Here is a 24,442-nt window from a genome sequence, read left to right as displayed (position 1 = left end):
ACTTTTTCACTCATAGGGTGGTGGGTACATGGAACAAGCTGGCAAAGGAGGTAGTTGAGGCAAGTACCATAATAATAACATTTAAAAGACACATGGACCGGTATATAGATAGGAACATTTTAGATTGATATGGGCCACAAGCAGACAAATGGGACTAGCTTAGATGGGGTATCTTGGTCAGCATGGTCAGTTGGGCAAATGGGCCTGTCTCCATGCTGTATGACTCTATACGTCTATAACAATAGAAACACTTAAATATTATAGTGCAACAGGTGACAACTTTTCTGAAGTTAACCAATTGGAAGCTTTGATGTACATCTTGATAGTAAATACCAGAACTATTTCCAATTCGAGAGCAGATTTCCGTTGCTTTGGAGTCAAACATCTCCACACTTTTTAAATTATCTGTTCATCATTAGTTGTTCATAAATAAGTGAAATAACATTGTTATGTGCTGACCGGCGCTGGCCAGGCTGCATTTGGAGTACTGTGAGCACATTTGGGCATTTGAGAAAGGACGTGCTGGCTCTGGAGAGGGTCCAGAGGAGGTTTACAAGAATGATTCCAGGAATGAGTAGGTTAGCATAGGATGAGCGTTTGACAGCACTAGGCCTCCACTCGTTGGAATTTAGAAGGTTGAGGGGTACCTCATTGAAACTTACAGAATAATGAAAGGCATAGATAGAGTGGATGTGGAAAGGATATTTCCACTGGTAGGAGAGTCTAGTACCAGAGGTCATAGCCTCAAAATTAAAGGGTGTTATTTTAGAAAGGAGGTGAGAAGGAACTTCTTTAGTCAGAGGGTAGTTAATCTGTGGAACTCATTGCCACAGAGGGCTGTGGAGGCCACGTCAGTGGATATTTTTAAGGCAGATAAACAGATTCTTGATTAGAGCGGGTGTCAAGGGTTATGGGGAGAAGGCAGGAAAATAGGATTAGGCGGCAGAGATCAGCCATGATTGAATGGCGGAGTGGACTAGATGGGCTGAATGGCCCAATTCTACTCCTATAACTTGTGAATTTGTAAATTGGCATTACTAGATTAGATAGAGCTGCCTTATTGCTACAACAAATGATCCAGTGGGCATAAACAGGAAGCGAATGGCCATCGGTCTTAAAGGGACACAGTCTTCTTTAACACGATTCAGACATTGTGCTGCTATAGAGATAAGCCAGAGTCATTACCTGGGAAAGAATGTTTTTGTGTGCAACATTTTTCAGCATCATTTTATTAATTCCAACAAAGGAAAACATTTTTATAGAGGGAGTACAGAGAAGGTTCACCAGAGTGATTCCTGGGATGTCAGGACTTTCATATGAAGAAAGACTGGATAGACTCGGCTTGTACTCGCTAGAATTTAGAAGATTGAGGGGGGATCTTATAGAAACTTACAAAATTCTTAAGGGGTTGGACAGGCTAGATGCAGGAAGATTGTTCCCGATGTTGGGGAAGTCCAGAACAAGGGGTCACCATTTAAGGATAAAGGGGAAATCTTTTAGGACCGAGATGAGGAAAACATTTTTCACGCAGAGAGTGGTGAATCTCTGGAATTCTCTGCCACAGAAGGTAGTTGAGGCCAGTTCATTGGCTATATTTAAGAGGGAGTTAGATGTGGCCCTTGTGGCTAAAGGGATCAGGGGGTATGGAGAGAAGGCAGGTACAGGATACTGAGTTGGATGATCAGCCATGATCATATTGAATGGCGGTGCAGGCTCGAAGGGCCGAATGGCCTACTCCTGCACCTATTTTCTATGTTTCTATGTTAATGCCTCATGGGCTTAAATCGCCTTCCACTATCAATAAAAAGTGAAGCAGCAGACTTTTTAAAATATCTGAGAATGAACCACTGTATTTTGAAATTTTTGACTACAGTGAAAGGAACTCCTGAATACACTTGGTCTTGCATAATTTCTGGCAGATTATATTGTGTAGAATCCAAAGAGGCCAGCTGAGAGGAAATAACTTTGAAATCTGATTATTAGCATACCACGAATGATAAATGGGAATCATTCTCCCAGTTGAGATAAACTGGCATCGTAACAACAGAATCCAAGGACACCAACTCTGCTGTTCCAAACTTTGAAATGTAACTGCCCCACCCCCAAACAAACCATTCAGAAAAACAAGCATGTAACTGTAGTTTCACAAGGGATAATGGGTGGCTCAAGTGCTGAATAATTAGTTATGCTTTCACACTTCATAAGCGGGGTTTGTGCAGGTGCACAAAGTGGTACAATGTTTTGTGTTCAGAGCTTTACATAAAGACTGTTTGTGAAACTCATTTACTGCAGGTTTACAGCTGATTTTGCACAAAGTTCTCAGTGTGAGTTTGTACCATAGAGTCGGGTTGTAAATCAAATTATGGATGCTTTTGGTGTTAAAATGGGAATGTGAGGAAAATGCTGTCTGGATAGAGTAATGTTTTGAGAATGAGATAGCATTAAATGTGGCTTTGTGTACGTCTCCCACACAGGTGCTGAGGGGCTTCTCAGAGTAAATTGTGCTCTTCAGTTAAGGCATAGGGTAGCAAAACTGTGGTAGTTGATACTGGAAACCAATTTGCAATATCCTTACATAAGTTGGTATTCTCTTCACGTGCTTGCAGCTTACCCAGGTTTGGACTTGCGAACAAAAATTATCAGCAAAATATTTTTTCCCGTGATGGAAATTGTTTTCTGTGTTCCTAAGCTGGAAGGAGACTTGCATTTGGCTTGAGCCTTGCAGTAAGGCTACAAAAACCTATTGTGATTTCTGCTTTAGCCAGGGCCGGATTTACCTATAAGCTAGACAAGCTTAAGCTTAGGGCCTCGAGGTCTAGGGGGGCCTCCGGCCAAGGCAGGACACCAACCGTTCAACTCTGGGCGGGCCCCCCTCTCTATCTCTCTCTCTCTCTCTCCATCTCCCCCCGCTATCCGTGTCCGGGCCACCGGGTTCCGCTCGCTCCTCACCCGTCGGCATGACAGGCCGCCTTGCACATGCTCATTGCTGCGGCCTGCACGTCCTCTCCCCTGCACATGCGCACAACCACGGCCAGCACATCATCGGCCGCCCTGCGCATGCGCACTGCAACGGCGCTGGGCACTTTCTCCCTCGCTTTGAATTGTGGGAGATTTGGTCGCCATGGCTGCCTCGCCGCCAGCGCTGAAAACCATCGCGGAGGGGGCCTCACAAGTGGAACAGCTTAGGGCCTCTCTTCATCTAAATCCGGCCCTGGCTTCAGCACTCTCACACCTCTGCCATCCAGGTAGGTAGAGTAACTAGAATCAGAATAAAATTTTATTGGCCAAGTATGTAAACAATAGGTGCAGGAGTAGGCCATTCGGCCCTTCGATCAAGCACCGCCATTCAATGTAATCATGGCTGATCATTCACAATCAGTACCCCGTTCCTGCCTTCTCCCCATATCCCCTGACTCCGCTACCTTTAAGAGCCCTATCTAGCTCTCTCTTGAAAGTATCCAGAGAACCGGCCTCCACCGCCCTCTGAGGCAGAGAATTTCACAGACTCACAACTGTGTGAAAAAGTGTTTCCTCATCTCCGTTCTAAATGGCTTACCCCTTATTCTTAAACTGTGGCCCCTGGTTCTGGACTTCCCCAACATCTGGAACATGTTTCCTGCCTCTAGTGTGTCCAAACCCTTAATAATCTTACATGTTTCAATAAGATATCCTCTCATCCTAAATTCCAGAGTATACAAGCCCAGCCGCTCCATTCTCTCAGCATATGACAGTCCCGCCATCCCGGGAATTCACCTTGTGAACCTACGCTGCACTCCCTCAATAGCAAGACTGTCCTTCCTCAAATTTGGAGACCAAAACTGCACACAATACTCCAGATGTGGTCTCACTAGGGCCCTGTACAACTGCAGAAGGATCTCTTTGCTCCTATACTCAACTCCTCTTGTTATGAAGGCCAACATGCCATTCGCTTTCTTCACTGCCTGCTGTACCTGCATGCTTACTGCATACATGCAAGGAATTTGACTTGGTGCTTTGCTCGCACATGGTGAAAACCACAATATACAGCAGACAATTAAAAATAAAACATTTAAACATGTGAAAATAAAATACCAGAGTAAAAAGAGGCGACAGACCTTTGGTTGTTGGAAGAAGTTGTTTTTATGTCTGGCTGTCGATAGACCGGAGTCGCCTCCCAGAGGGAAGTACAAAGATTTTTTGGCCAGGGTGAGAGGGGTCAGGGATGATCTTACCTGCTCGCTTCCTGGCCCTTGCAGTGTACAGCTCGTCAATGGGGAGAAGGTTGCAGCCAATAACTTTCACGGCTGATCGAACGATGCTCTGCAACCTTCGGATGTCATGCTTGGTGGCTGAGCCAAATCAGACTATGATGGAGAAGGTGAGGACAGACTCTACGATGGTAGTGTAAAACTGGACAACCATTGCCTGTGGCAGGTTGTGTTTTCTCAGCTGCCGCAGGACGTACATCCTCTGTGGAGTCGATGGTGGCCTCCCATTTAAGGTCCCTGGAGATGATGGTTCCGAAGAACTTAAATGACTCCACAGATGTGACTGTGGTGTTGTTAATAAGTGGGTGGAGGGGAGGGGTAGCTCTCCTAAAGTCTACAATCAATTCCACTGTCTTAAGAACATTGAGCTCAAGGCTGTTGCAATGGCACCAGGACGCCAGCTGTGTCACTTCCTGTCTGTAGGCAGATTCCTCCCCAACCTGGATCAGTCCAATCGGGGTTGTGTCGTCCGCAAACTTGAGAAGCTTGACAGAGGGTCTGTGGAGGTGCAGTCGTCGGTGTAGAGAGAGTAAAGGAGAGGGGAGAGAACGCAGCCCTGCGGTGCTCCTATGCTGAGGGTCAGCGTGTCCGAGATGTACTTTCCCAGCCGAGCACAACTAGCACATCGAAACAGCACCACCTTAAAGTTTACCATTCTGCCTTGAAAATATTTGTCAATCCTTTCTTGTCACTGGGCCAAAATTTTGGAAATCCCAACCTAATAACATTTCAAGCACGGCCTCCTCACAAGGACTGCAATGCGTTTTGAAGTACTGCTCCAAATCAAGGGCAATTAGGAATGGGAAATAAGTGTTATAATTATAGTTTTGTTTATTCTCATGTGCAGCGAGTTGCAGTGAAAAGCTTTCTGTTGCGTGCTATCCAGTCAGCGGAAAGAGAAAACATGATTACAATCGAGAAATTTACAGTGTATAGGTACAAGGGAATAACGTTTCATGTGAGTTAAAGCCAATAAGTGCTGCCAGTAAGTAAGTAAAGTGCTGCATTTATGTGAATGTGTAAACAAAATAATATTGAGACATACTTTAGAACTATTATCATTTCACAAAAATGTCTTTGAATTAACTGATCTGCCCTTTTATGAAGCTAGATGTTTAAGTCTTATGGGCCTGTCCCACTTACGCAACATTTTCGGCGACTGCCGGCACCCGTCATAGGTCGTTGCAGGTCGCCGAAAATCTTCAACATGTTGAAAATTCAGCGGCGACTAGAACAAGGTACGATTCTTTGGGCGACTACTCACGACCATACAGGCTTCACCCCGCGACATGTCGCCAGGGTGTTGCCTGTATGGTCGTGAGTAGTCTCCTCAGTCGCCCAAAGAGTCGTAGCGTCTTTCTCTACTTCCATCCCTCCCTCTCTACCCCCTCCCCCTCCACCTCCTCTCTACCCCCTCCCCCTCCCTCTCCCTCTCTACCCCCATCACCCTCCCCTCTCTACCCCCCCTCCCCCCCGCACCCTCTCTACCACCCCTCCCTCTCTACCCCCCCCCCCCCCCCCCTCTGCTCCCTCTCTAGGGATTGGAGGGAGGGTGAAGAGGAGGAGGACGGAGTGCTGGGGGATGAGGGGAAATGAGCCGTGCCTGTGCATTTAGGGGCTATGCGTGAGTGGTGCAATATTGCATTGGGGGAACGGGTGAGTGGTGGAATCTTGCATTGGGGGAGCAGATCCAACGGGTCTGCATTGGTCTAGTATGCTGTAATAATACAAACTCTGTCTTTTAATTTAAAAAAAAATATTTTTTTTTTTACCTGTTATCCGGTATCTAGTCTTTCCCTTATTTTCAGCTTTCTGTTTCTTTGCCAGGAATGCATTCCTCAACCTTGGCTAACTGACCTATTCCTCTTGGATTCCATCCCAATCTGGATACTGCTGTATTAATAACTTTTGTCTTTTGTCATTCTGCTTGCTTCAGTTTAGGTTTAGGTTTACATTATTATTGTCATTGTACTGAAGTACAGTGGAAAGGTTTGTCTTGTATACTGTCCAAAAAGATCAGATATAACATACATAAATACAATAATTAGTCATAGTCACACAGCACAGAAACAGGCCTTTTGCTCCAACTTGCCCATGCCAACTAAGATGCTCCATCTACGCTAGTCCCACCAGCCCTTAGTTGACCCACATCCCTCTAAAACTTTCTTATTGGTGTACCTGTCCAAATGTATTTTACATGTTGTTATAGTACCTGCGCCAACTATCTCCACTGGCAGCTCATTCCATACACCCACCGTCCTCTGTGTGGAAAAAGTTACACCTCATGTTCCTATTGAATCTTTCACCTCTCACCTTGAAACTTATGTCCTTTGGTTCTTGATTCCCTAAAATCCTGGCTAACCCAACCTCTCCTCATAGCTCAGGCTCTCAAGTCCTGGCAACATCCTTGTAAATCTTCTCTGCACTCTTACCAGCTTAACAACATTCTTCATACAGCAGGGTGCCCAAAACTAAACATAATAGAAACATAGAAAATAGGTGCAGGAGTAGGTCATTCCGCCCTTTGAGCCATTCAATACGATCATGGCTGATCATCCAAAATCAGTACCCCGTTCTGGCTTTTTCCCCATATCCCTTGATTCCTTTAGCCCTAAGAGCTAAATCTAACTCTCTCTTTAAGTGAATTGGCCTCCACTGCCTTCTGTGGCAGAGAATTCCACAGATTCACAATGTCAAAATGTTTTTCTTCATCTCAGTCCTAAATGGCCTACCCATTGTTCTTAAATTGTGACCTCTGGTTCTGGACGCCCAACATCGGGAACATTTTCCAGCATCTACCCTGTCATAGAAACATAGAAAATAGGTGCAGGAGTAGGCCATTCGGCCCTTCGAGCCTGCACCGCCATTCAATATGATCATGGCTGATCATCCAACTCAGTATCCTGTACCTGCCTTCTCTCCATACCCCCTGATCCCTTTAGCCACAAGGGCCACATCTAACTCCCTCTTAAATATAGCCAATGAACTGGCCTCAACTACCTTCTGTGGCAGAGAATTCCACAGATTCACCACTCTCTGTGTAAAAAAGGTTTTCCTCATCTCGGTCCTAAACGATTTCCCCCTTATCCTTAAACTGTGACTCCTTGTTCTGGACTTCCCCAACATCGGGAACAATCCTTTGTGAATTTTATATGTTTCTGTAAGCTCTCAGCTTTCTAAATTCCAGCAAATCCGAGCCCAGTCAAACCATTCTTTCATCATATGTCAGTTTCACCAATCTGGGAATTAACCTGGTGAACCTACGCTGCACTCCCTCAATAGCAATAATGTCCTTCCTCAAATTAGGAGACCAAATTTGCACACAATCCTCCTGGTGCGGTCTCACCAGGGCCCTGTACAACTGCAGTGGGATCTCCTTGCTCCTAAACTCAAATCCTCTCGCCATGAAGGCCAACATGCCATTGGCTTTCTTCATTGCCTGCATAAACCTGCATGCTTACTTTCAGTAGGTACACAAAAATGCTGGAGAAACTCAGCGGGTGCAGCAGCATCTATGGAGCGAAGGAAATAGGTGACGTTTCGGGCCGAAACCCTTCTTCAGACTGATAGGGGGTGGGGAGGGAGAAGGAAGGAAAAAGGGAGGAGGAGGAGCCCGAGGGAGGGGGGATGGGAGGAGACAGCTCGAGGGTTAAGGAAGGGGAGGAGACAGCAAGGGCTAGCAAAATTGGGAGAATTCAATGTTCATGCCCGACGGACGCAGCCTACCCAGGCGGAATATGAGGTGCTGTTCCTCCAATTTCCGATGTTGCTCACTCTGGCAATGGAGGAGACCCAGGACAGAGAGGTCGGATTGGGAATGGGAGGGGGAGTTGAAGTGCTGAGCCACCGGGAATTCAGGTAGGTTCTTGCGGACTGAGCGGAGGTGTTCGGCGAAACGATCGCCCAACCTCCGCTTAGTCTCACCGATGTAAATCAGCTGGCATCTAGAGCAGCGGATGCAGTAGATGAGGTTGGAGGAGATACAGGTGAACCTTTGCCGCACCTGGAACGACTGCTTGGGTCCTTGAATGGAGTCGAGGGGGGAGGTAAAGGGACAGGTGTTGCATTTCTTGCGGTTGCAACGGAAAGTGCCCGGGGAGGGGGTGGTACGGGAGGGAAGGGAAGAATTGACAAGGGAGTTGCGGAGGGAGCGGTCTTTGCGGAAGGCAGACATGGGGGGAGATGGGAAGATGTGGCGAGTGGTGGGGTCACGTTGGAGGTGGCGAAAATGGCGGAGGATGATTTGTTGTATTTGCCAGCTGGTGGGGTGAAAGGTGAGGACTAGGGGGACTCTGCCCTTGTTGCGAGTGCGGGGATGGGGAGAGAGAGCAGTGTTGCGGGGTATGGAAGAGACCCTGGTGCGAGTCTCATCTATGGTGGAGGAGGGGAATCGCCGTTCCCTGAAGAGCGAGGACATTTCCGATGCCCTGGCTTACTTTCAGTGACTGATGTATAAGCACACCCAGGTCTCAATGCATCTCCCCTTCTCCTAATCTGAAACCATTCATATAATAATCTGCCTTCCTGTTCTTGTCACCAAAGTAGATAACCTCACATTTATCCACATTTTACTGCATCTGCCATGCCTCTGCCCACTCACCAACCTATCCAAGTCACCCTGCAGCCTCAAAGCAACCTCCTTGCAGCTCACACTGCCATCCGCAAACTTAGAGATGTTACATTTAATTCCTTCGTCTAAATCATTAATATATATTGTAAACAACTGGGGTCCCAGCACAGAGCCTTGCGGCACCCCACTAGTCACTGCCATTCTGAAAATGACCCGTTAATTCCTACTCTTTGCTTCCTGTCTGCCAACCAGTTCTCTATCCATGCCAATACCATGTGCTCTAATTTTGCGCACTAATCTCTTGTGTGGGACCTTGTCAAAGGCTTTGTGAAAGTTCAGATACACCACATTCACTGACTCTCCCTTATCCATTTTACTTGTTACATCCTCAAAAAGTCCCAAAAGATTAGTCAAGCATGATTTCCCCTTCATAAATCCATGCTGACTTTGACCGATCCCGTCACTGCTTTCCAAATGCGCTGCTATAACATATTTAATAATTGACTCCAGCATCTTCCCCACACCTGATGTACGGCTAACTGGTCTATAATTCCCAGTTTTCCCTCTCTCTCCTTTCTTAATAAGTGGAGTTGGCTACCCTCCAGTCCACAGGAACTGATACAGAACATTGCAAAATGATCACCAATGCATCCACGATTTCTAGGGCCACCTCCTTGAATACTCTGGGATGCAGACCATCAGGTCCCGGGGATTTATATACCTTATGTCCCAACAGTTTACCTAACATCATTTTCTGACAAACGTGGATTATCTTCAGTTTCCCCCTCCCACTAGATCCTCGGTCCCCAAGTATTTCCGGGAGATTGTTTGTGTCTTCCTTAATGAAGCCAGAACCAAAGTACTTGTTTAACTGTTCCGCCATTTCCTTGTTTCCAATTTCCTTGTTTCCCATTATAAATTCACCTGTCCCACTTAGGCTTTTTTAGGTGACTACAGGCGACTAGGCTGTCGCCACATAGTCGCCGGGGTGTCACCTGTATGGTTGTGAGTCGTCTTCTCTGTCGCCCAAAGAGTGGTAGCATCTTTCTGGCCGCTGCTGGATTTTCAACATGGGCTGATGCCAATGAGTGTAGCTAGACTTCTCCTGACCTAGGTGCTGTTGTAGGTTGTCGCCAGGTGATGGAGGTTGTCACCGGTGCTGACTTCGGTGAATTCTATTGGCGACTACCTACGTCAACCGGCAACAGGTACTGGCGACTGAATTGTCTTCAGTTGTCGCCGACAGGGTCGTAGCTTGTCGTGGGTGGACGTAGGTTGACTTCGGTTGTCGTAGGTTGTTGCCTGTGTGGTCATAGGTTGCCGTAGGTATGGTCGTAGGTTGACGTCCTAAGTCATGACGATTGGGTCGCCGGTTGTCGGTAGCTTGCCATAGCTAGACGTCGACTAGGTGGTAGGTTGTCTTCGACATTGTCGTAGGGCAGTCCAGTCGCTGATTTTTCAGCGAACTGCTACGACTATGACAGTCGCCTAAATAATCGCCTAAGTGTGACAGGCCTATAAGGGACCTACATTCATCATCACTAATCTTATTTTGAAAATATTTTGCTGCGTGCTATCCAGTCAGCGGAAAGACAATACATGATTACAATCAAGCCATTTACCTATGCTGCTGGCCTTGCCGAGGCAGCATGGTATAAATTGAGTCAATGCAAAGGAGATGGACACAAAGCTGGAGTAACTCAGTGGGTCAGACAGCATCTCCAGAGATCTTCACTCTCACCAACACTGCAGTCTATTTTCGGTTTAAACCAGCATCTGCAGTTCTTTTCTACTCAATTGAAAGGAGGTTGGTTTGTGTGATGGTCTGGGCTGCATCCACAATTTGCTGCAATTTCTTGCCGTCTTGGATGGAGCGGTTCCCAAACCAAGCTGTGATGCATCCCGATAAAATGCTTTCTAAGGCGCATCTGTAGATGTTGGTGAGAGATGTTGGGAACATGCCGAACTTCCTCGGCCTTCTAAGCAAGTAGCTGTTGGTGTGCTTTCTTTGACATTGCTTCAATATGGGTGGTCTAGGCGAAGTTGCTATTGATATATACTTGCCTACTCAACCTACGTGTTAACCTTTTGTGATTCTTGTATAAAAACACCCAGAGCTTTCTAAACACAAACAATTAAATATAATCTTACACCTTTTAAGTACCAATGTTCTAATTGCTGCTATGTAAATGGATGATTCTGTAGCCGAGGACATTTTATTTAAGTTATAAAAACAAAGAACTACAGATGCTGGTTAATAAACAGAAGGATACAAAGTGTTGGAGTAATTCATTGGATCAGGCAGCATCTCTGAAGAACAGGGATAGGTGGCATTTTGGGTCGAAACCCTTCTTCAGGCTAATTAAGGGGGAGGGGAGAAGGAAGCTGGAAAACGGGGAGAGGCAGGAAGAAACGTGTGGATAATAGGTCGAGACGAGTAGATGGGGATTTTTTGACAGGCAGATGGTTGGAGAGACAGGTAGGATGAGTTGCAGATTGTGAAGCCAGAAGGAGGAATGGGGGAGGGGGGGGGCTGAAATTAGTTAGAGGTTATTTAAAATTGGAGGATTCAATGTACATACCATTGGGTTGTAAGCTACCCAAGCAGAATATGAGGCGCTGTTCCTCCAGTTTGCATGTTGCGACCCTCTGGTAATGGAGGAGGCCCAGGACAAAAAGGTGATTGTGTGAATGGGAGGGGAGTTAATATGGTTCGCTACGGTAGGCCATGGCAGATTGAGCGCAAGTGCTCAGCAAAATGGTTGCTGAGTCTACGCTTGGTCTTGCCAATGTTCAGGATGCCACATCAGGAACATCGGATGTAGTAGGTGACATTAGAGGAGGTGCACGTTCACCTGGAAGGACTGCTGGAGTCCCTGGGAGGACGTATAGGGACAGATGTTTCATCTCCTGCAGTTGCTGGGGAAAGTACCTGAGGAGGGGGTGGTTTGAGTGGGAAGGACTACACCAAGGAGTAGCGGAGGGAGTGGTCACTGTGGAAGATGGAGATGGGTGGAGGTGGGAAGATGTGACTAGTGGTGCGATCATGTTGGAGATGACGGAAATGTCGGAGTATGACGTGTTGGATGTGGAAGCTGGTGGTGAAAGGTGAGGACCAGGGGAACTCTATCCTTGTTCCATCTAGGGGGAGGGGCAGCAGGAGCAGGACTATGAGACCCAGGAGTCCTGGGTGAGGGATCTATGACAGAAGGGGGAAATCCATGCTCATTATAAAAAGTGGACCTCGGATGTCCTAGAATGGTAAATCTCATCTTGGCAGCCAGACTGATGAATTGAGAGTAGAGAATGGTGGGAGGTTACTTTGATATGAAATTGTTACGTAGTTTTGTGGACTTTGTCTATTAATCATCTATATAAATTGATTTTTCATATCTAGTCATGCAAATTTGAATTGAGGGGTAAAATAACAGAACCTACCAGCACATGAAAGCCCAGATGGAAACAGAGCTTTGCAAATTATTTTCTCCAATTCTGTACACAGCGGTCTTCTGACTTTCTTATAGAAATGCATAAGGATTTATTGGAGGTGCAGTCAGTAATTATTTTGATGATGCAGTAGTAAAATGGATAGTTTGCAAAATACTATTTTTTTCCATTCTGTTGTTCAATATAGGTCTCTGAACAGGAAATGGATGAAGTTATTTCACGTTCAACTCATCGTGAGAGCATAAGCAAAGATGGACAATTGTTACACACCGCAGGTACCAACAACTGTTTCAGCATTTTGAATTAACTCTATACGTTGTTAAATGCAGTTATGAAAATTTAAAAAACCCAATTTAAGATAATAAGAGAAGAGATACCTTTTGTTGACTAAAAAGCTTGGGAATATTCTTTAATCTATGACATCATTTTGTGTCCCCTTTTGGGCCTAATCACCCGCTTAGGAGTTTTTTCCTCCTTTCGATATATTCCTCAATGCCTCTGCCTGATTCTATCCTCGTAAACCTTGCATCCTTTTTCTTTTTGGCCAAATCTACAACCTCTGGTCATCCGAGAGGGATGCATATCCCTCTACCTTACTGGAATATGCTTGTTCTGAACTTCGATCAACTGGCCTTTAAATGACTCCTACATGTCAGATGTAGTCTTACCCAATAACAACTGCTTCCAGTGTAACCTCTCGAGCTCCTGCCCAATAACATTGTAGTTTACCTTGCTCTCATTTAGTACCATCCCACAAGGTCCTAACCTCTCTCTATTCAAAATAATCTTAGAGCTAATGGAGTTATGATCACTGTCCCGAAAATGTTTTTGCACTGAAACACCAGTTACCTGGCCAGGTTGATTTTCCAAAACATGGTCCACAGTATGTTCCCTTCTCGGCTTGGACTATCCACATACTATTTCAAAGAACCCTCTTGGATACATCTCTCAAATTCTACCCCGTCCAAGCCTTTTGCACCAAGCAAGTCCTAGAGGGATCTAGGAGTGCAGATGCTTAGTTCCTTGAAGGTCGAGTCGCAGGTAGATAAGGTGGTCAAAAAGACTTTCATCAGTCTGAGTGCCAGTCAGTCAGATTATTGAGTATAGACGTTGGGAGGTCATGTTGCAATTGTATAAGACATTGGCGAGACCGCATTTAGAATATTGTGTTCAGTTCTGCGCACCATGTTATAGGAAAGATATTGTCAAGCTTGAAAGGGGTCAGAGAAGATTTATGAGGATGTTGCCAGGACTATTGTGTGTGAGCTATAGGGAGAGGTTGAGTAGGCTGGGTCTCTATTCCATGGAACGCAGGAGGATGAGGGGTGATCTTATAGAAGTGCATAACATCATGAGAGGAATAAATCGGGTAGATGCACAGAATCTCTTGCCCAGAATAGGAGAATCGAGGACATAATTTTCAAGGTGAAGGGGAAAAGATTTAATAGATATTTGAGGGATAACTTTTTCACACAAAGGGTGTTTGGAACAAGTTGCCAGAGGAGGTAGTTGAGGCTGGGATATCCCAACGTTTAAGAAAAAGTTAGACAGGTACATGGATAGGACAGGTTTGGAGGGATATGGACCAAATGCAGGCAGGTGGGATAGTGTAGCTGGGACATGTTGGCCGGTGTGGGTATGTAGGGCAGAAGGGCCTGTTTCCACACTATCACTCTAAGTCAATATTGGAGAAGTTAAAATTACCCACTAACACAACCCTGTTGCTTTGGCATCTTTTGGTAATCTGTCTACATTCCTGTTCCATTATCACCTGCTATTGGGGGGGGGGGGGGGGGGGTGGGGCTACTGTACAACCCCTTTAGAGTGCTTGCACCTTTCTTATTTCTAAGCTCTACCCATATTGTCTCCTGCATATTTTCTCTTGAGTTCCACCTTGGCAGTCCCTCTGATCAGTAGCACAACTCCTCCAGCTCTTTTGCCTCTCTCTTGATCACATCCGAAACATTGAAAACCCAGATCGTTAAGCTGCCAGTCGTGTCCCTCTTACAACCACACTTCCATAATAGCCACAACATCCTCGACCCAAGCACCCATCCAGACTCTATATGTTCATCTGCTTTCTCCACAATACTACTTGCATTGAAATAAACACACCTCAGCCCATCAGCGTCACCATTTACTTCTCCTCTCCCTGCCTGTCCTTCCTTTGAGACTTACTGGTCCTAACCTCGACCTTCCCATCACTCTTTCCAACCCCCCTGCCTCTCTAGTTTCATCTCTAGAGGGGAGATACCCAGCATAAATAGCTACGTGGATGGATAGGATAGTCATACAGTGCGGAAACAGGCCCTGCAGCCCAATTTGCCCACACCGGCCAACATGTCCCAGCTATACTGGTCCCACGTGCCTGCTTTTGGTCAATATCCCTCCAAACCTGTCCTATCCATGTACCCGTCTAACTGTTTCTTAAACGTTGGGATAGTCCCAGCATCGACTACCTCCTCTGGCTGCTTGTTCCATACACCCACCACCCTGTGTGTGAAAGAGTTACCCCTCAGATTCCTATTAAATCTTTTCCCCTTCACCTTGAACCTATGGGATAGAGTTGGTAGGCAATAGGTAGTTCCCGGCGAGGCAGCTGGAATCAAGTGGGGGAGGGAAGGATGGAGATAGTGACTGAGGCTGGGAGGTGATAGCAGGAAACACAGAGCATTGCAGATTATGGATTCTGATCAGAAAGGAAGGTAATGATGAACCAAATAAGAGGAGAGGGGAAATGTGGGCAGATGGGAATAATGAGGGGAGGGGACACGGTGGTGGGAGTGTCTGGATGATGGGCAGATGGAGTAAAGGGTTGAGAGAAAAAAACTGGGAGATGGAGGTCAGGGGTAGGTGGGATGGCTGAGAAAGAAGGGTGTGTGAGAGAGGACTTGATTAAAGCAGGAGTGAAAAAGGGACAGAAGAGTGTATTACCCAAGATTGGAGAGTTCAATGCCCATGCCACAAGGCTGTAAACGATCCATGTGAATTATGAAATACTGTTCCTCCAGTCCCTCATATTCTGCCTGGCTAGTCTGCAACCTGACGGCATGAATTCTCCATACTCCCGTAACCCTTCACCCTCTGTCTCGCTCTCATTCATGATATACCCTGGTTCTCTCTTATACACTCTTCTTTCCAAGACTGCCCTTTCTCACCAGCACCGTCCACCCATTACCCGCACACTCATTCACATTTTTTTCCTCCCCCACTGTTCCCAACTGCTCAGTAATCACCCTTATTTGGTTCCTTTTCATTTTCCTTTCCTATCAGATTCCCTAATCTGCCGCCATTGTTGTCTCCATCTAACGCCTCCCAGCTTCGGTTGCAGTCCCCACTTTTCCCTCCCCTACCTCGAGGTGTATAAGATCACTAGACTAAGTGGGACCCCTTGGGTCCCATGTTCACACGGGAGGACTGGTCCCCCGACGCAATATTCCACCTCTCCACCAATTCCAATATTGGTGGCCAGTGGGGGGGCTTTCTGGAGCGCTGGTATGGGTTCTTGGGGTGGCAGCTCAGTCCCTCAAGCCTGATGTGCTGGCAGCTCACTCACGGCTGGTGGGCAGGCAGTTGACTCATGACTATTCCTTGAAATTCCATTTCAAGCAGGGTGCAAGTCCACCAAATTCAAATCCATGTTCCTACCATTTCAATCAGGGTGCAAGGCCACCAAATTAAAATGCAGTTTCTTACCACTATGAGCAGGGTGCAAGGCCACCGAATTCAAGTGCAGTTTCCAACCACTTCAAGCAGGGTGCAAGGCCACCAAATTCAAGTGCAGTTTCATACCACTTCCAGCTGGATCCAAGGCCACCAAATACAAGTGCAGTTTCATACCACTTTCAGCAGGGTGCAAGGCCACCAAATTCAGTGCAGTTTTATTCCACTTCAAGCAGGGTCCAAGGCCACCAAATTCAAATGCAGCTTCATACCATTTCATGCAGGGTGAAACCACCATAAAACCACACAAAACACCAAACTCACAGTTCAGTAGACATTCAGTGTGTTCAGTTGATTCACAGCGCAGACAGAGTCATGACCTCTCCCTCCCCCATCATGCAGAGACTGAGCCACACCTACACTTCCGGGTTTTATAACCCCTCCCCCTCCCACCGGAAAAGGTGTGGCTTTCAGGGCGTGATTGACAGGAGAGATTCTCAACATTTTTTAAACACTAATAACACTTTTATTTTTCATTGATGGGAAGAATTCTCTGCACCTGCTCAGCGGAGGGGGGACTGAGTAGGATGGCCAAAAATCACAGCCGTAAGTGGTAGTGTTTTATCTAAAATCAATATACAGTGCAAACAGGAAGTAAGTGCATTTGCAGTAGTGCCATTTAACTTCAAGCCAAAGCACCCAAGCCGCCATTTGCAGTAAGTAGTGCCTTTCAACCTCAAGCCAAAGCACCCAAGCCACCATTTGCAGTGTAGTTCCTTTCAACTTTAAACCAAAGCTCCCAAGCCACCATTTGCAGTAAATAGTGCATTTCAACTTCAAGCCAATGCACCCAAGCCACCATTTGCAGTAAGTAGTGCCTTTCAACCTCATGCCGCCATTTGCAGTAAGTAGTGCTTTTCAACTTCAAGCCAAAGCACCCAAGCCACCATTTGCAGTAAGAAGTGCCTTTAAACTTCAAGCCAAATCACCTGCCACCATTTGCAGTAAGTAGCCTTTCAACTTCAAGCAAAGCACCCAAGCCACCATTTGCAGTTAGTGCCTTTCAACTTCAAGCCAAAGTTCCAAGCCACCATTTGCAGTAAGTAGTGCCTTTCAACTTCAAGCCAAAACACCCAAGCCACTATTTGCAGTAAGTAGTGCCTTTCAACTTCAAACCAAAGCTCCCAAGCCACCATTTGCAGTAAGTAGAGCCTTTCAACTTTAAACCAAAGCTCCCAAGCCACCATTTGCAGTAAGTAGTGCCTTTCAACTTCAAGCCAAAGCACCAAAAACAACGATTTGCAGGCAGTGCCTTTTTACTTTTAAAAAACCATATTTTCATTTTCAAACCACATTAAGGGTACTCAGTTGTGTAGACATTTTTTCAGTCATTCAGAGCTCAGAGAGACGTGACCCTTGGCTTCATCCATCTTGCAGAGACTGAGTGAGGCACACCACTTCCTGGTTTTATAGTCCCTCCCGCTCCCTCCAGCAGGTGCAGCAGAGAGAATGGTGATTTTTTTAAACTTCAAGCCAAAGCTCCCAAGCCACCATTTACAGTAAGTAGTGCATTTTGAACTTTAAACCAAAGCTCCCAAGCCACCATTTGCAGTAAATAGTGCATTTCAACTTCAAGCCAAAGCACCCAAGCCACCATTTGCAGTAAGTAGTGCCTTTCAACTTCATGCCACCATTTGCTGTAAGTAGAACCTTTCAACTTCAAGCCAAAGCATCCAAACAACCATTTGCAGGCAGTGCCTTTTTACTTCAAACATACCATATTTTCATTTTCAAACCATATTAAGGGTACTCACAGTTGTGTAGACATTTGTTCAGTGTTATTCAGAGCTCAGAGAGACGTGACCCTTGGCTTCATCCATCTTGCAGAGATGAGTGAGGCACACCACTTCCTGGTTTTATAGTCCCTCCCCCACCTTCCAGCAGGGGCAGCAGGGAGAATGGTGAATTTTTTAAAAACATTAATATCTCTCTGATTTGTCATCGATGGGAAAAATCCTCCGCACCTGTAAGGCGGAGGGGGGCTCTGGGCGAGGTGGCCAAAAATGACGGCCATAGGTGGCGGCGTTCTTTCGGAAATCACAGCACAGTAGGCCAAAAGCGGTCAAGATCAGAGATTTAGTAATATAGATGAGGTGAATAGAGAGTGTGAATGCAGTCTTTTACCCAGAGTAGGGGAATCACTAGGGGATTACCTAATCAGTAGGGGAATCTGAGGACAAAGGTTTAAGGTGAGAGTGAAAAGATAGGAACCTGGGGGACAGCCTTTTTACTCAGAGGGTGGTGGGTATTTGGAACAAGCTGCCACAGGAGGTATTTGAGGCAGGCACTATAATAATATTTAATAAACATTTGGCCTGGTACATGGATAGGAAAGGTTTGGAGGCATGGGCAAACAGGACTAGTTAATATAGGGCACCTTGGTTGGCATGAGCAAGTTGGACCAAAGGGCCTGTTTCCATGCTGTATGATGCTGTGATCTCACTCCATCTACCAGTCAACCCTTCATCACCTGGATCAGCCTATTGTTTGCTACCCCATTCCCCACCCCTCCACCTCATTATACTTGCTATCTCCCCTCTATTCAACCCGACCTGGTGAAGAGTCTTGACCTAAAACATTGACTGTCCATTTCCCTTCGAGGATGCTGCCTGAAGTTCCTCCAACAGTTTGTTTTATTTTGCTCCAGATTCCAGCGTCTGCAGTCCTCAGTGTCAACATTTTAACAAATGCTAATTTTCTGAAGTGAGAAAGTTGTTTAATATTGCAGAGCAATTAAATTTCCTCTTCTGTATTTACTACAATCAAAACAAACTCAGTCCTGGACTAAAGCCAATGTGTGGAGTGTCACGTGGAGTTTACTGACTGAACGTGGCTTGATAACGTAGACATATTTGGAAAATAATCTTGGACTTGCATCTCTAACTTGATTGAAAACTTGCAATGATTTTTACTTCTTTGCCAGTGCTGTTCTTCTATCCAGATAATTTCCAAATGGTTTTAACTTTGACTCTCTTAGTTATATGAACCATTTGTCATGTCATTAGTTAAAGGAATAGACTAAAAATCCGAAAGCATCAACCTCGAGTGAGTTTCAGAATAACCACATCTACATATACTCTTACCTTGCTGATGGTCACTGGAAGACGTTCTGGTTCACCCCACTGATGGCAGTGTGAGCCGATGACTGCTTCTATTTCTGTGTTGGACTCCTAGCTGAAATGTTTGGTTGTGGGCAAAGTAGGGAGAATGAAATGTGACATTTAGTATCAACTTGGATGGTTGATAGGAGCGGTAAGGTATTGTCAGAGGCAAGAATGGAGCTGGGACTCAGTGAGGAAAGGGAACTTTAAATTAGATAAGTGCTTAAAGGAGTGTTGACCTGCACTGGAATACTGCAGGATTAGGAGGATCAATGATCTTGGCTAATTGTGCATTGGTGCAGACTCTGGAGAGAGTTGGTGGGTTGGCACTGCGGAGTGTGTGGGGTGAGGTATGGGTCAGTAATGCACAAGGTTCCTAATAGTGTCCCAAGATGGCAATAAGGCGACCTGTAGCACAAGGTTTTTCTAGAGGATACATCTGTGGAGTTCATTAAAATGTCCTTTTCCTACAGGATTTTCATCAAAGAGTCCATCACCAAGTGTAAAATCCAAGCAGGCTGATGGATCTTCACTCAGTTGGACAATGAAACGCTTTCTGGAACCCACAAGCCGTGTAAGCAGGATCATTTTTAATAATTTAATCGGGACAAAATGTAGTAATTATTATATTAATGTACTTTCCTTCTGCTAGACTGGAACTTTGCAAAATCTCTTCACCAGAGGCCCCATTTGTTTCTGAGCTAAAAATGGTATTAATTTTCTTGCTGAGTTGTAGTTTTTCAGTTCTAACAAAGGATCTTCAAGCTGAAATGTTAACCCTGCTTCTCCTTTATATAGATGCTTCTTGACCTGTGGTTCTAGCATTGACTGTTTTTGTTACAGTTTGCGTATTTTACTGTATTATAAGATGCAGATATATACAGCTTCTATTAGTGGTGAAGAAGAAATTAATATTACAGCTGACAATAACAAACCTTATACAGAAATATAAACCAAATGGGTGAGGAAAGCATAACATTGGCATTTTTATACAGAGGTTAATATATTAAAAATGAATGCTTTTGTATACATTATAATGAAAAAGAAGTAATTTCAATACATTTTGCACTAAGCTAAAACATATTTTTAACCGTTAACAGTTTTGGATGAAAATAAAAATATTCACTCCATGATTAAAAATATCCATAACATCTCTGTGCACCTTGTTACTTGCCATAATCCATATGCCTTTATTTGCATTCGTATTGCTCTGAATTCTGAAGTTGTACATACAGAGGTTCAGATTTGTTCCCAGTCACTTGCACTGAACACACTTAGCACAGCAATGACAATAGATAAAAGGTGCAGGAGTAGGCCATTCAGCCCTTTGAGCCAGCACCTTCATTCAATGTGATAATGGCTGATCATCCACAATAAGTACCCCGTTCTTGCCTTCTCTCCATATCCCCTGACTCTACTTTCTTTAAGAGCTCTAACTCTCTCTTGAAAGCATCCAGAGAACCGGCCTCCACCGCTTTCTGAGGCAGAGAATTCCACAGACTTACAACTCTCTAGGTGAAAAAGTTTTTCCTCATCTCCGTTTTAAATGACTTACCCCTTATTCTTAAACTGTGGCCTCTGGTTCTGGACTCCCCCAACATCGGGAACATTTTTCTTGCATCTAGCCTGTCCAAACCCTTATAAATCTTTTATGTTGCAATAAGATATCCTCTCATCCTTTTCAATTCCAGGGTATAGTTCTGGAATTCCTCAGTGTTATATTCCGGACAGCAGAATGAATAACAACTTACACGCAGGCTGCCTGGATCACAAGAGAGTTTTATTACCCAACACGATGCTGAGTGCTTCCTTTTCCATCTGCGCATAGTTGCGTTCACTCGATGACAGGGTGCGGGATGCAAAAGCAATAGGCTTTTCCTGTCCGTCATTCATTACGTGGGAGATCACTGCACCTACACCATAACTTGAAGCATCACAAGCAAGTTGCATCTCACGTGTCGTATCGTAGTGAACAAGAAGTTTGTCACTTGTCAAGTTTCCTTGAAGATGTCAAATGCACGTTGCTGTTCCTTTCCCCACGTCCATTTTACATCTTTTTGTAGCAGATGATGAAGTAGCTTTAGCACAGTTGCTGAATCTGGAAGGAATCGTGCATCCCAAGGAATGATCGTAGCTCTGACACATTGTTGGGTTTTGGAGCATTCACTATTGCTTCAACTTTTGCCTTCACAGGGCGAAGTCCTTTGCATCTACTTTGAGTCCAAGGTAGACCACCTCTGACTGTGCAAATGCACATTTACTTTGACGCAGTTTGACATTGTGGCAGTTCAGTCGTGTGAGAACTTGCTCTAGGATTTCCAGATGTTCTACCATGCCTTCCGTGAATATCAATAGGTCATCCTGGTTGCACACACAGTGCGGAATGCCTTGTAATATTTGGTCCATGACAAACTGAAACATTTCCGGGGAGGATTTCACACCATAGGGCAGCTTTGTATATGAATACAAGCCCTTATGTGTTGATAGTCAAGTACTGCTGACTTTCCGTATCGACATTGAGTTGGGCGTAAGCGTGAGACAAGTCCAGTTTAGTGAAGACTCTTGCTCCGCTAAGTTCTGCGTACAGATCTTGCGAGGTTGGTAACGGATATTGTTCGGCATCAACGGCTTGGTTGATTGTGACTTTGTAATCACCACATAGTTGAACAGTTTTGTCGGCCTTGGGTACGGCCACAGTTGGCGTTGCCCAGTTACTCAGGTCTGTCTTCACAAGTACTCCTTTCCGTTCTAACCTGTCGTTTTTCTACCTCCACTTGTTGCTTTAGTGCTTATGGTACAGGTCTTGGTCGACAATACACAGGTGAAAATGTTCTTCCAGTCTAATTCTATTCTACTCTACTCAGCCAATCCTTTCCAAGGAGGGTTGGTTTATTTCTGTAGTTGGCCACTATGATGGGCAGTGTTACTGACTGAACATTATGCTGAACTTTACAGTTCATTTGTCCACATGTCTCCAAAACATCGCCCGAGTAGGTTCTCAGCTTGATCTTACTCTCAAACAATGGTATGTGTGGGAACTTTGTTTCGTACAGGTCTTTGCTCATGACCGAACAATCTGCTGCCGTGTCAATCCACATATCGATAAACTGTTCATTAATCAATAGTTTAGTTCGAAAGTCCTTGCCTTGGCTTGTTGTAGGCTTATCGATGTTGGTTGCATAAATGGTGTACAACCCAAGTTCATTTCCATCTGGGTTCACCTCCAAGTTGTGAACTCCTCTCCGGTGTTGTTGCTTGATTCCCGCAGATTGTTGGTTTCCTGTTTTATGCTTGGCCCGACATGCTGAGGCGATACGGCCTTTCTTCTGGCAGTTATAGCACTTGGTCATTTTGAACTGACAAAATTGGGATGAGTGATTACCGTTGCAACGATAACAACTGGCGGAACTCGGCTCCCCGCCATACTTCGGTTTTGGTTTAGCGCCTCTTGGTTTGGCCATAGGCACTGCCTTGTGACTGTAAATGGCCACTGCAGTTCGTGGTGGACGAAACTCCCGAGCATTCTTTGATGCCATCTCCATTGTGGTAGCAATCTTGTATGCTTTCCCGAATGTGAGATCTGGAGTGTTCATGAGTTTGGACTGAATTCGTTCATCCACTAGACCACAAACAAATCTGTCTCGTAGTGCTCGTCCAAGAAAGGTTCCAAAGTTACAGGTAGACTTAAGTTTTTCAAGGCAACAATGTACTCATTGATTGTCTCATTCTGCTTCTGGTTTCTAGTGCCAAATTTATAGCTTTCTGCAATTTCCAGAGGCTTTGGGTTGAAGTGCTCCTCTAACTTCTTTATAATGTCATTGAATGGCACGTCTTTTGCCTTTAAGGGTGCAAGGAGATTCACGAGTGTGCCGTACACTTCAGGACCGATCTCCGTGAGCAGGATCGTTTTCATGCATTCGCAAACGGCCTTATTTGTTTCAGCCACTATCTCTCCTTCACCACTAATCTCCAATATATTGTTTGCCGTGAAAAACATGTTTGCTCTCTCCATATAGGAGCTGAACGGCTCTCTACTCTTGTCAAAAGTGCCAAGGTTTCCAATATAGCCCGTGGACGCTGCCATCGTGTCGTTCTCTTTTAAAAAAAATAAAAGATCCGTTCAAAAACCCCGAATTCCTGTCTGGTATGGTGTAACAATTCACCTAAAACTTAGCTGTACAAAGACTGTTCAGCTTGAGGAATTTGACAAAAAAATCTCAGTCTAAAATGTTATACATCTTGCCACGTAGACACAACATAGAGATAGCCTGACAAACTCTCGCCGATTTATCTAGCTGCTGTTTTAAACTACAGTCCCCTGCATAGAAAGATCTGCAGGCCTCTCATGTCCAGCCTGCAAACAACTGCGACACTACTCCGTATTTACTGTTTAAAATGTTAAACAATACTGTGTGTTGCAAAACAGTCCTGCACTGTATTTCAAGGATGAGTTCACAAACGCTATCCCATCCTCGTCGCCAATTTTGTTATATTCCGGACAGCAGAATGAATAACAACTTACACGCAGGCTGCCTGGATCACAAGAGAGTTTTATTACCCAACATTCCCTACTTATATACAACACCAACTCATTAGCATATACATTAATATGCATGAATACATTACACTCAGTTCTATCCATACTGACACTACATCTCCTGAATCTGTGTTACCCCTCACAAGGTACTGAATTTCATTTCTCACCATCAGAGCTGCCCCACCCCCTCTGCCCACCTGTCTGTCTTTTCGATAGGGTGTATACCCTTGAATATTCAGTTCCCAGACCTGGTCCTCCTGCAGCCATGTGTGTAAATGAGTACAAGGAACTGCCGATGGTGGTTTATGAAAAAGACACATCTTGCTCAGCGGGTCAGGCAGCATCTCTGGAGAACATGGATAAGTGACGTTTTGGGTCGGGAGCCTTCTTCAGACTGAGTACACGCTGCATCTGCTTCAGAATATTAGATTCACTGAAGTAAAATGAAGATAAAGTTTTTGCCTCTATCTAATGAGACTTTCATCCTATTCATCACTCTTTTTGAGCATTTAAAAATATAAAGCAAATGCATCACTGGTCTGCTATGCGGATCTGCTATAATAAACAGGGCTGCCAACTCTCACGCTTTGAGCGTGAGAATCACGCCCTCAAGCAAACTCTCACGCCCTCACGCTAATCAGAAATCTCTCCCGCTCTGTGGTGAGAAATTCTGTGAACAACAAAAATTTCAAAACTCGGATAAACTGCATGGTCCGCGGGTGTTGGAGAGCCGGGGCTGAGGGAGGGATGCAAGCAGCGGGCGGATACAGATGCGGGGAGCCGGGGCTGGTGAGTTTGCGGGGCTGACGAGTATTTG

General features: G+C 45.2%; 1 protein-coding gene across 4 annotated transcripts in view; it reads left to right on the top strand.

Moving 5' to 3' along the window:
* pdzd2 (PDZ domain containing 2) overlaps positions 1-24,442 on the top strand; it is a 376,364-nt gene that overhangs the window by 301,914 nt on the left and 50,008 nt on the right. For all 4 annotated transcript variants that reach the window (XM_033031783.1, XM_033031770.1, XM_033031792.1 and 1 more), the window contains 2 exons: positions 12,452-12,539; positions 19,562-19,662. In XM_033031783.1, the coding sequence (XP_032887674.1) occupies positions 12,452-12,539; positions 19,562-19,662 (189 nt within the window). The remainder of the gene's footprint in view (positions 1-12,451; positions 12,540-19,561; positions 19,663-24,442) is intronic.

The sequence above is a fragment of the Amblyraja radiata genome, chromosome 1 (genome assembly GCF_010909765.2).
Source record: "Amblyraja radiata isolate CabotCenter1 chromosome 1, sAmbRad1.1.pri, whole genome shotgun sequence".
Lineage (NCBI taxonomy): Eukaryota > Metazoa > Chordata > Chondrichthyes > Rajiformes > Rajidae > Amblyraja > Amblyraja radiata.
Note: the sequence above shows the minus strand (reverse complement) of the source record. Positions and strands in the feature narration are given on the sequence as shown.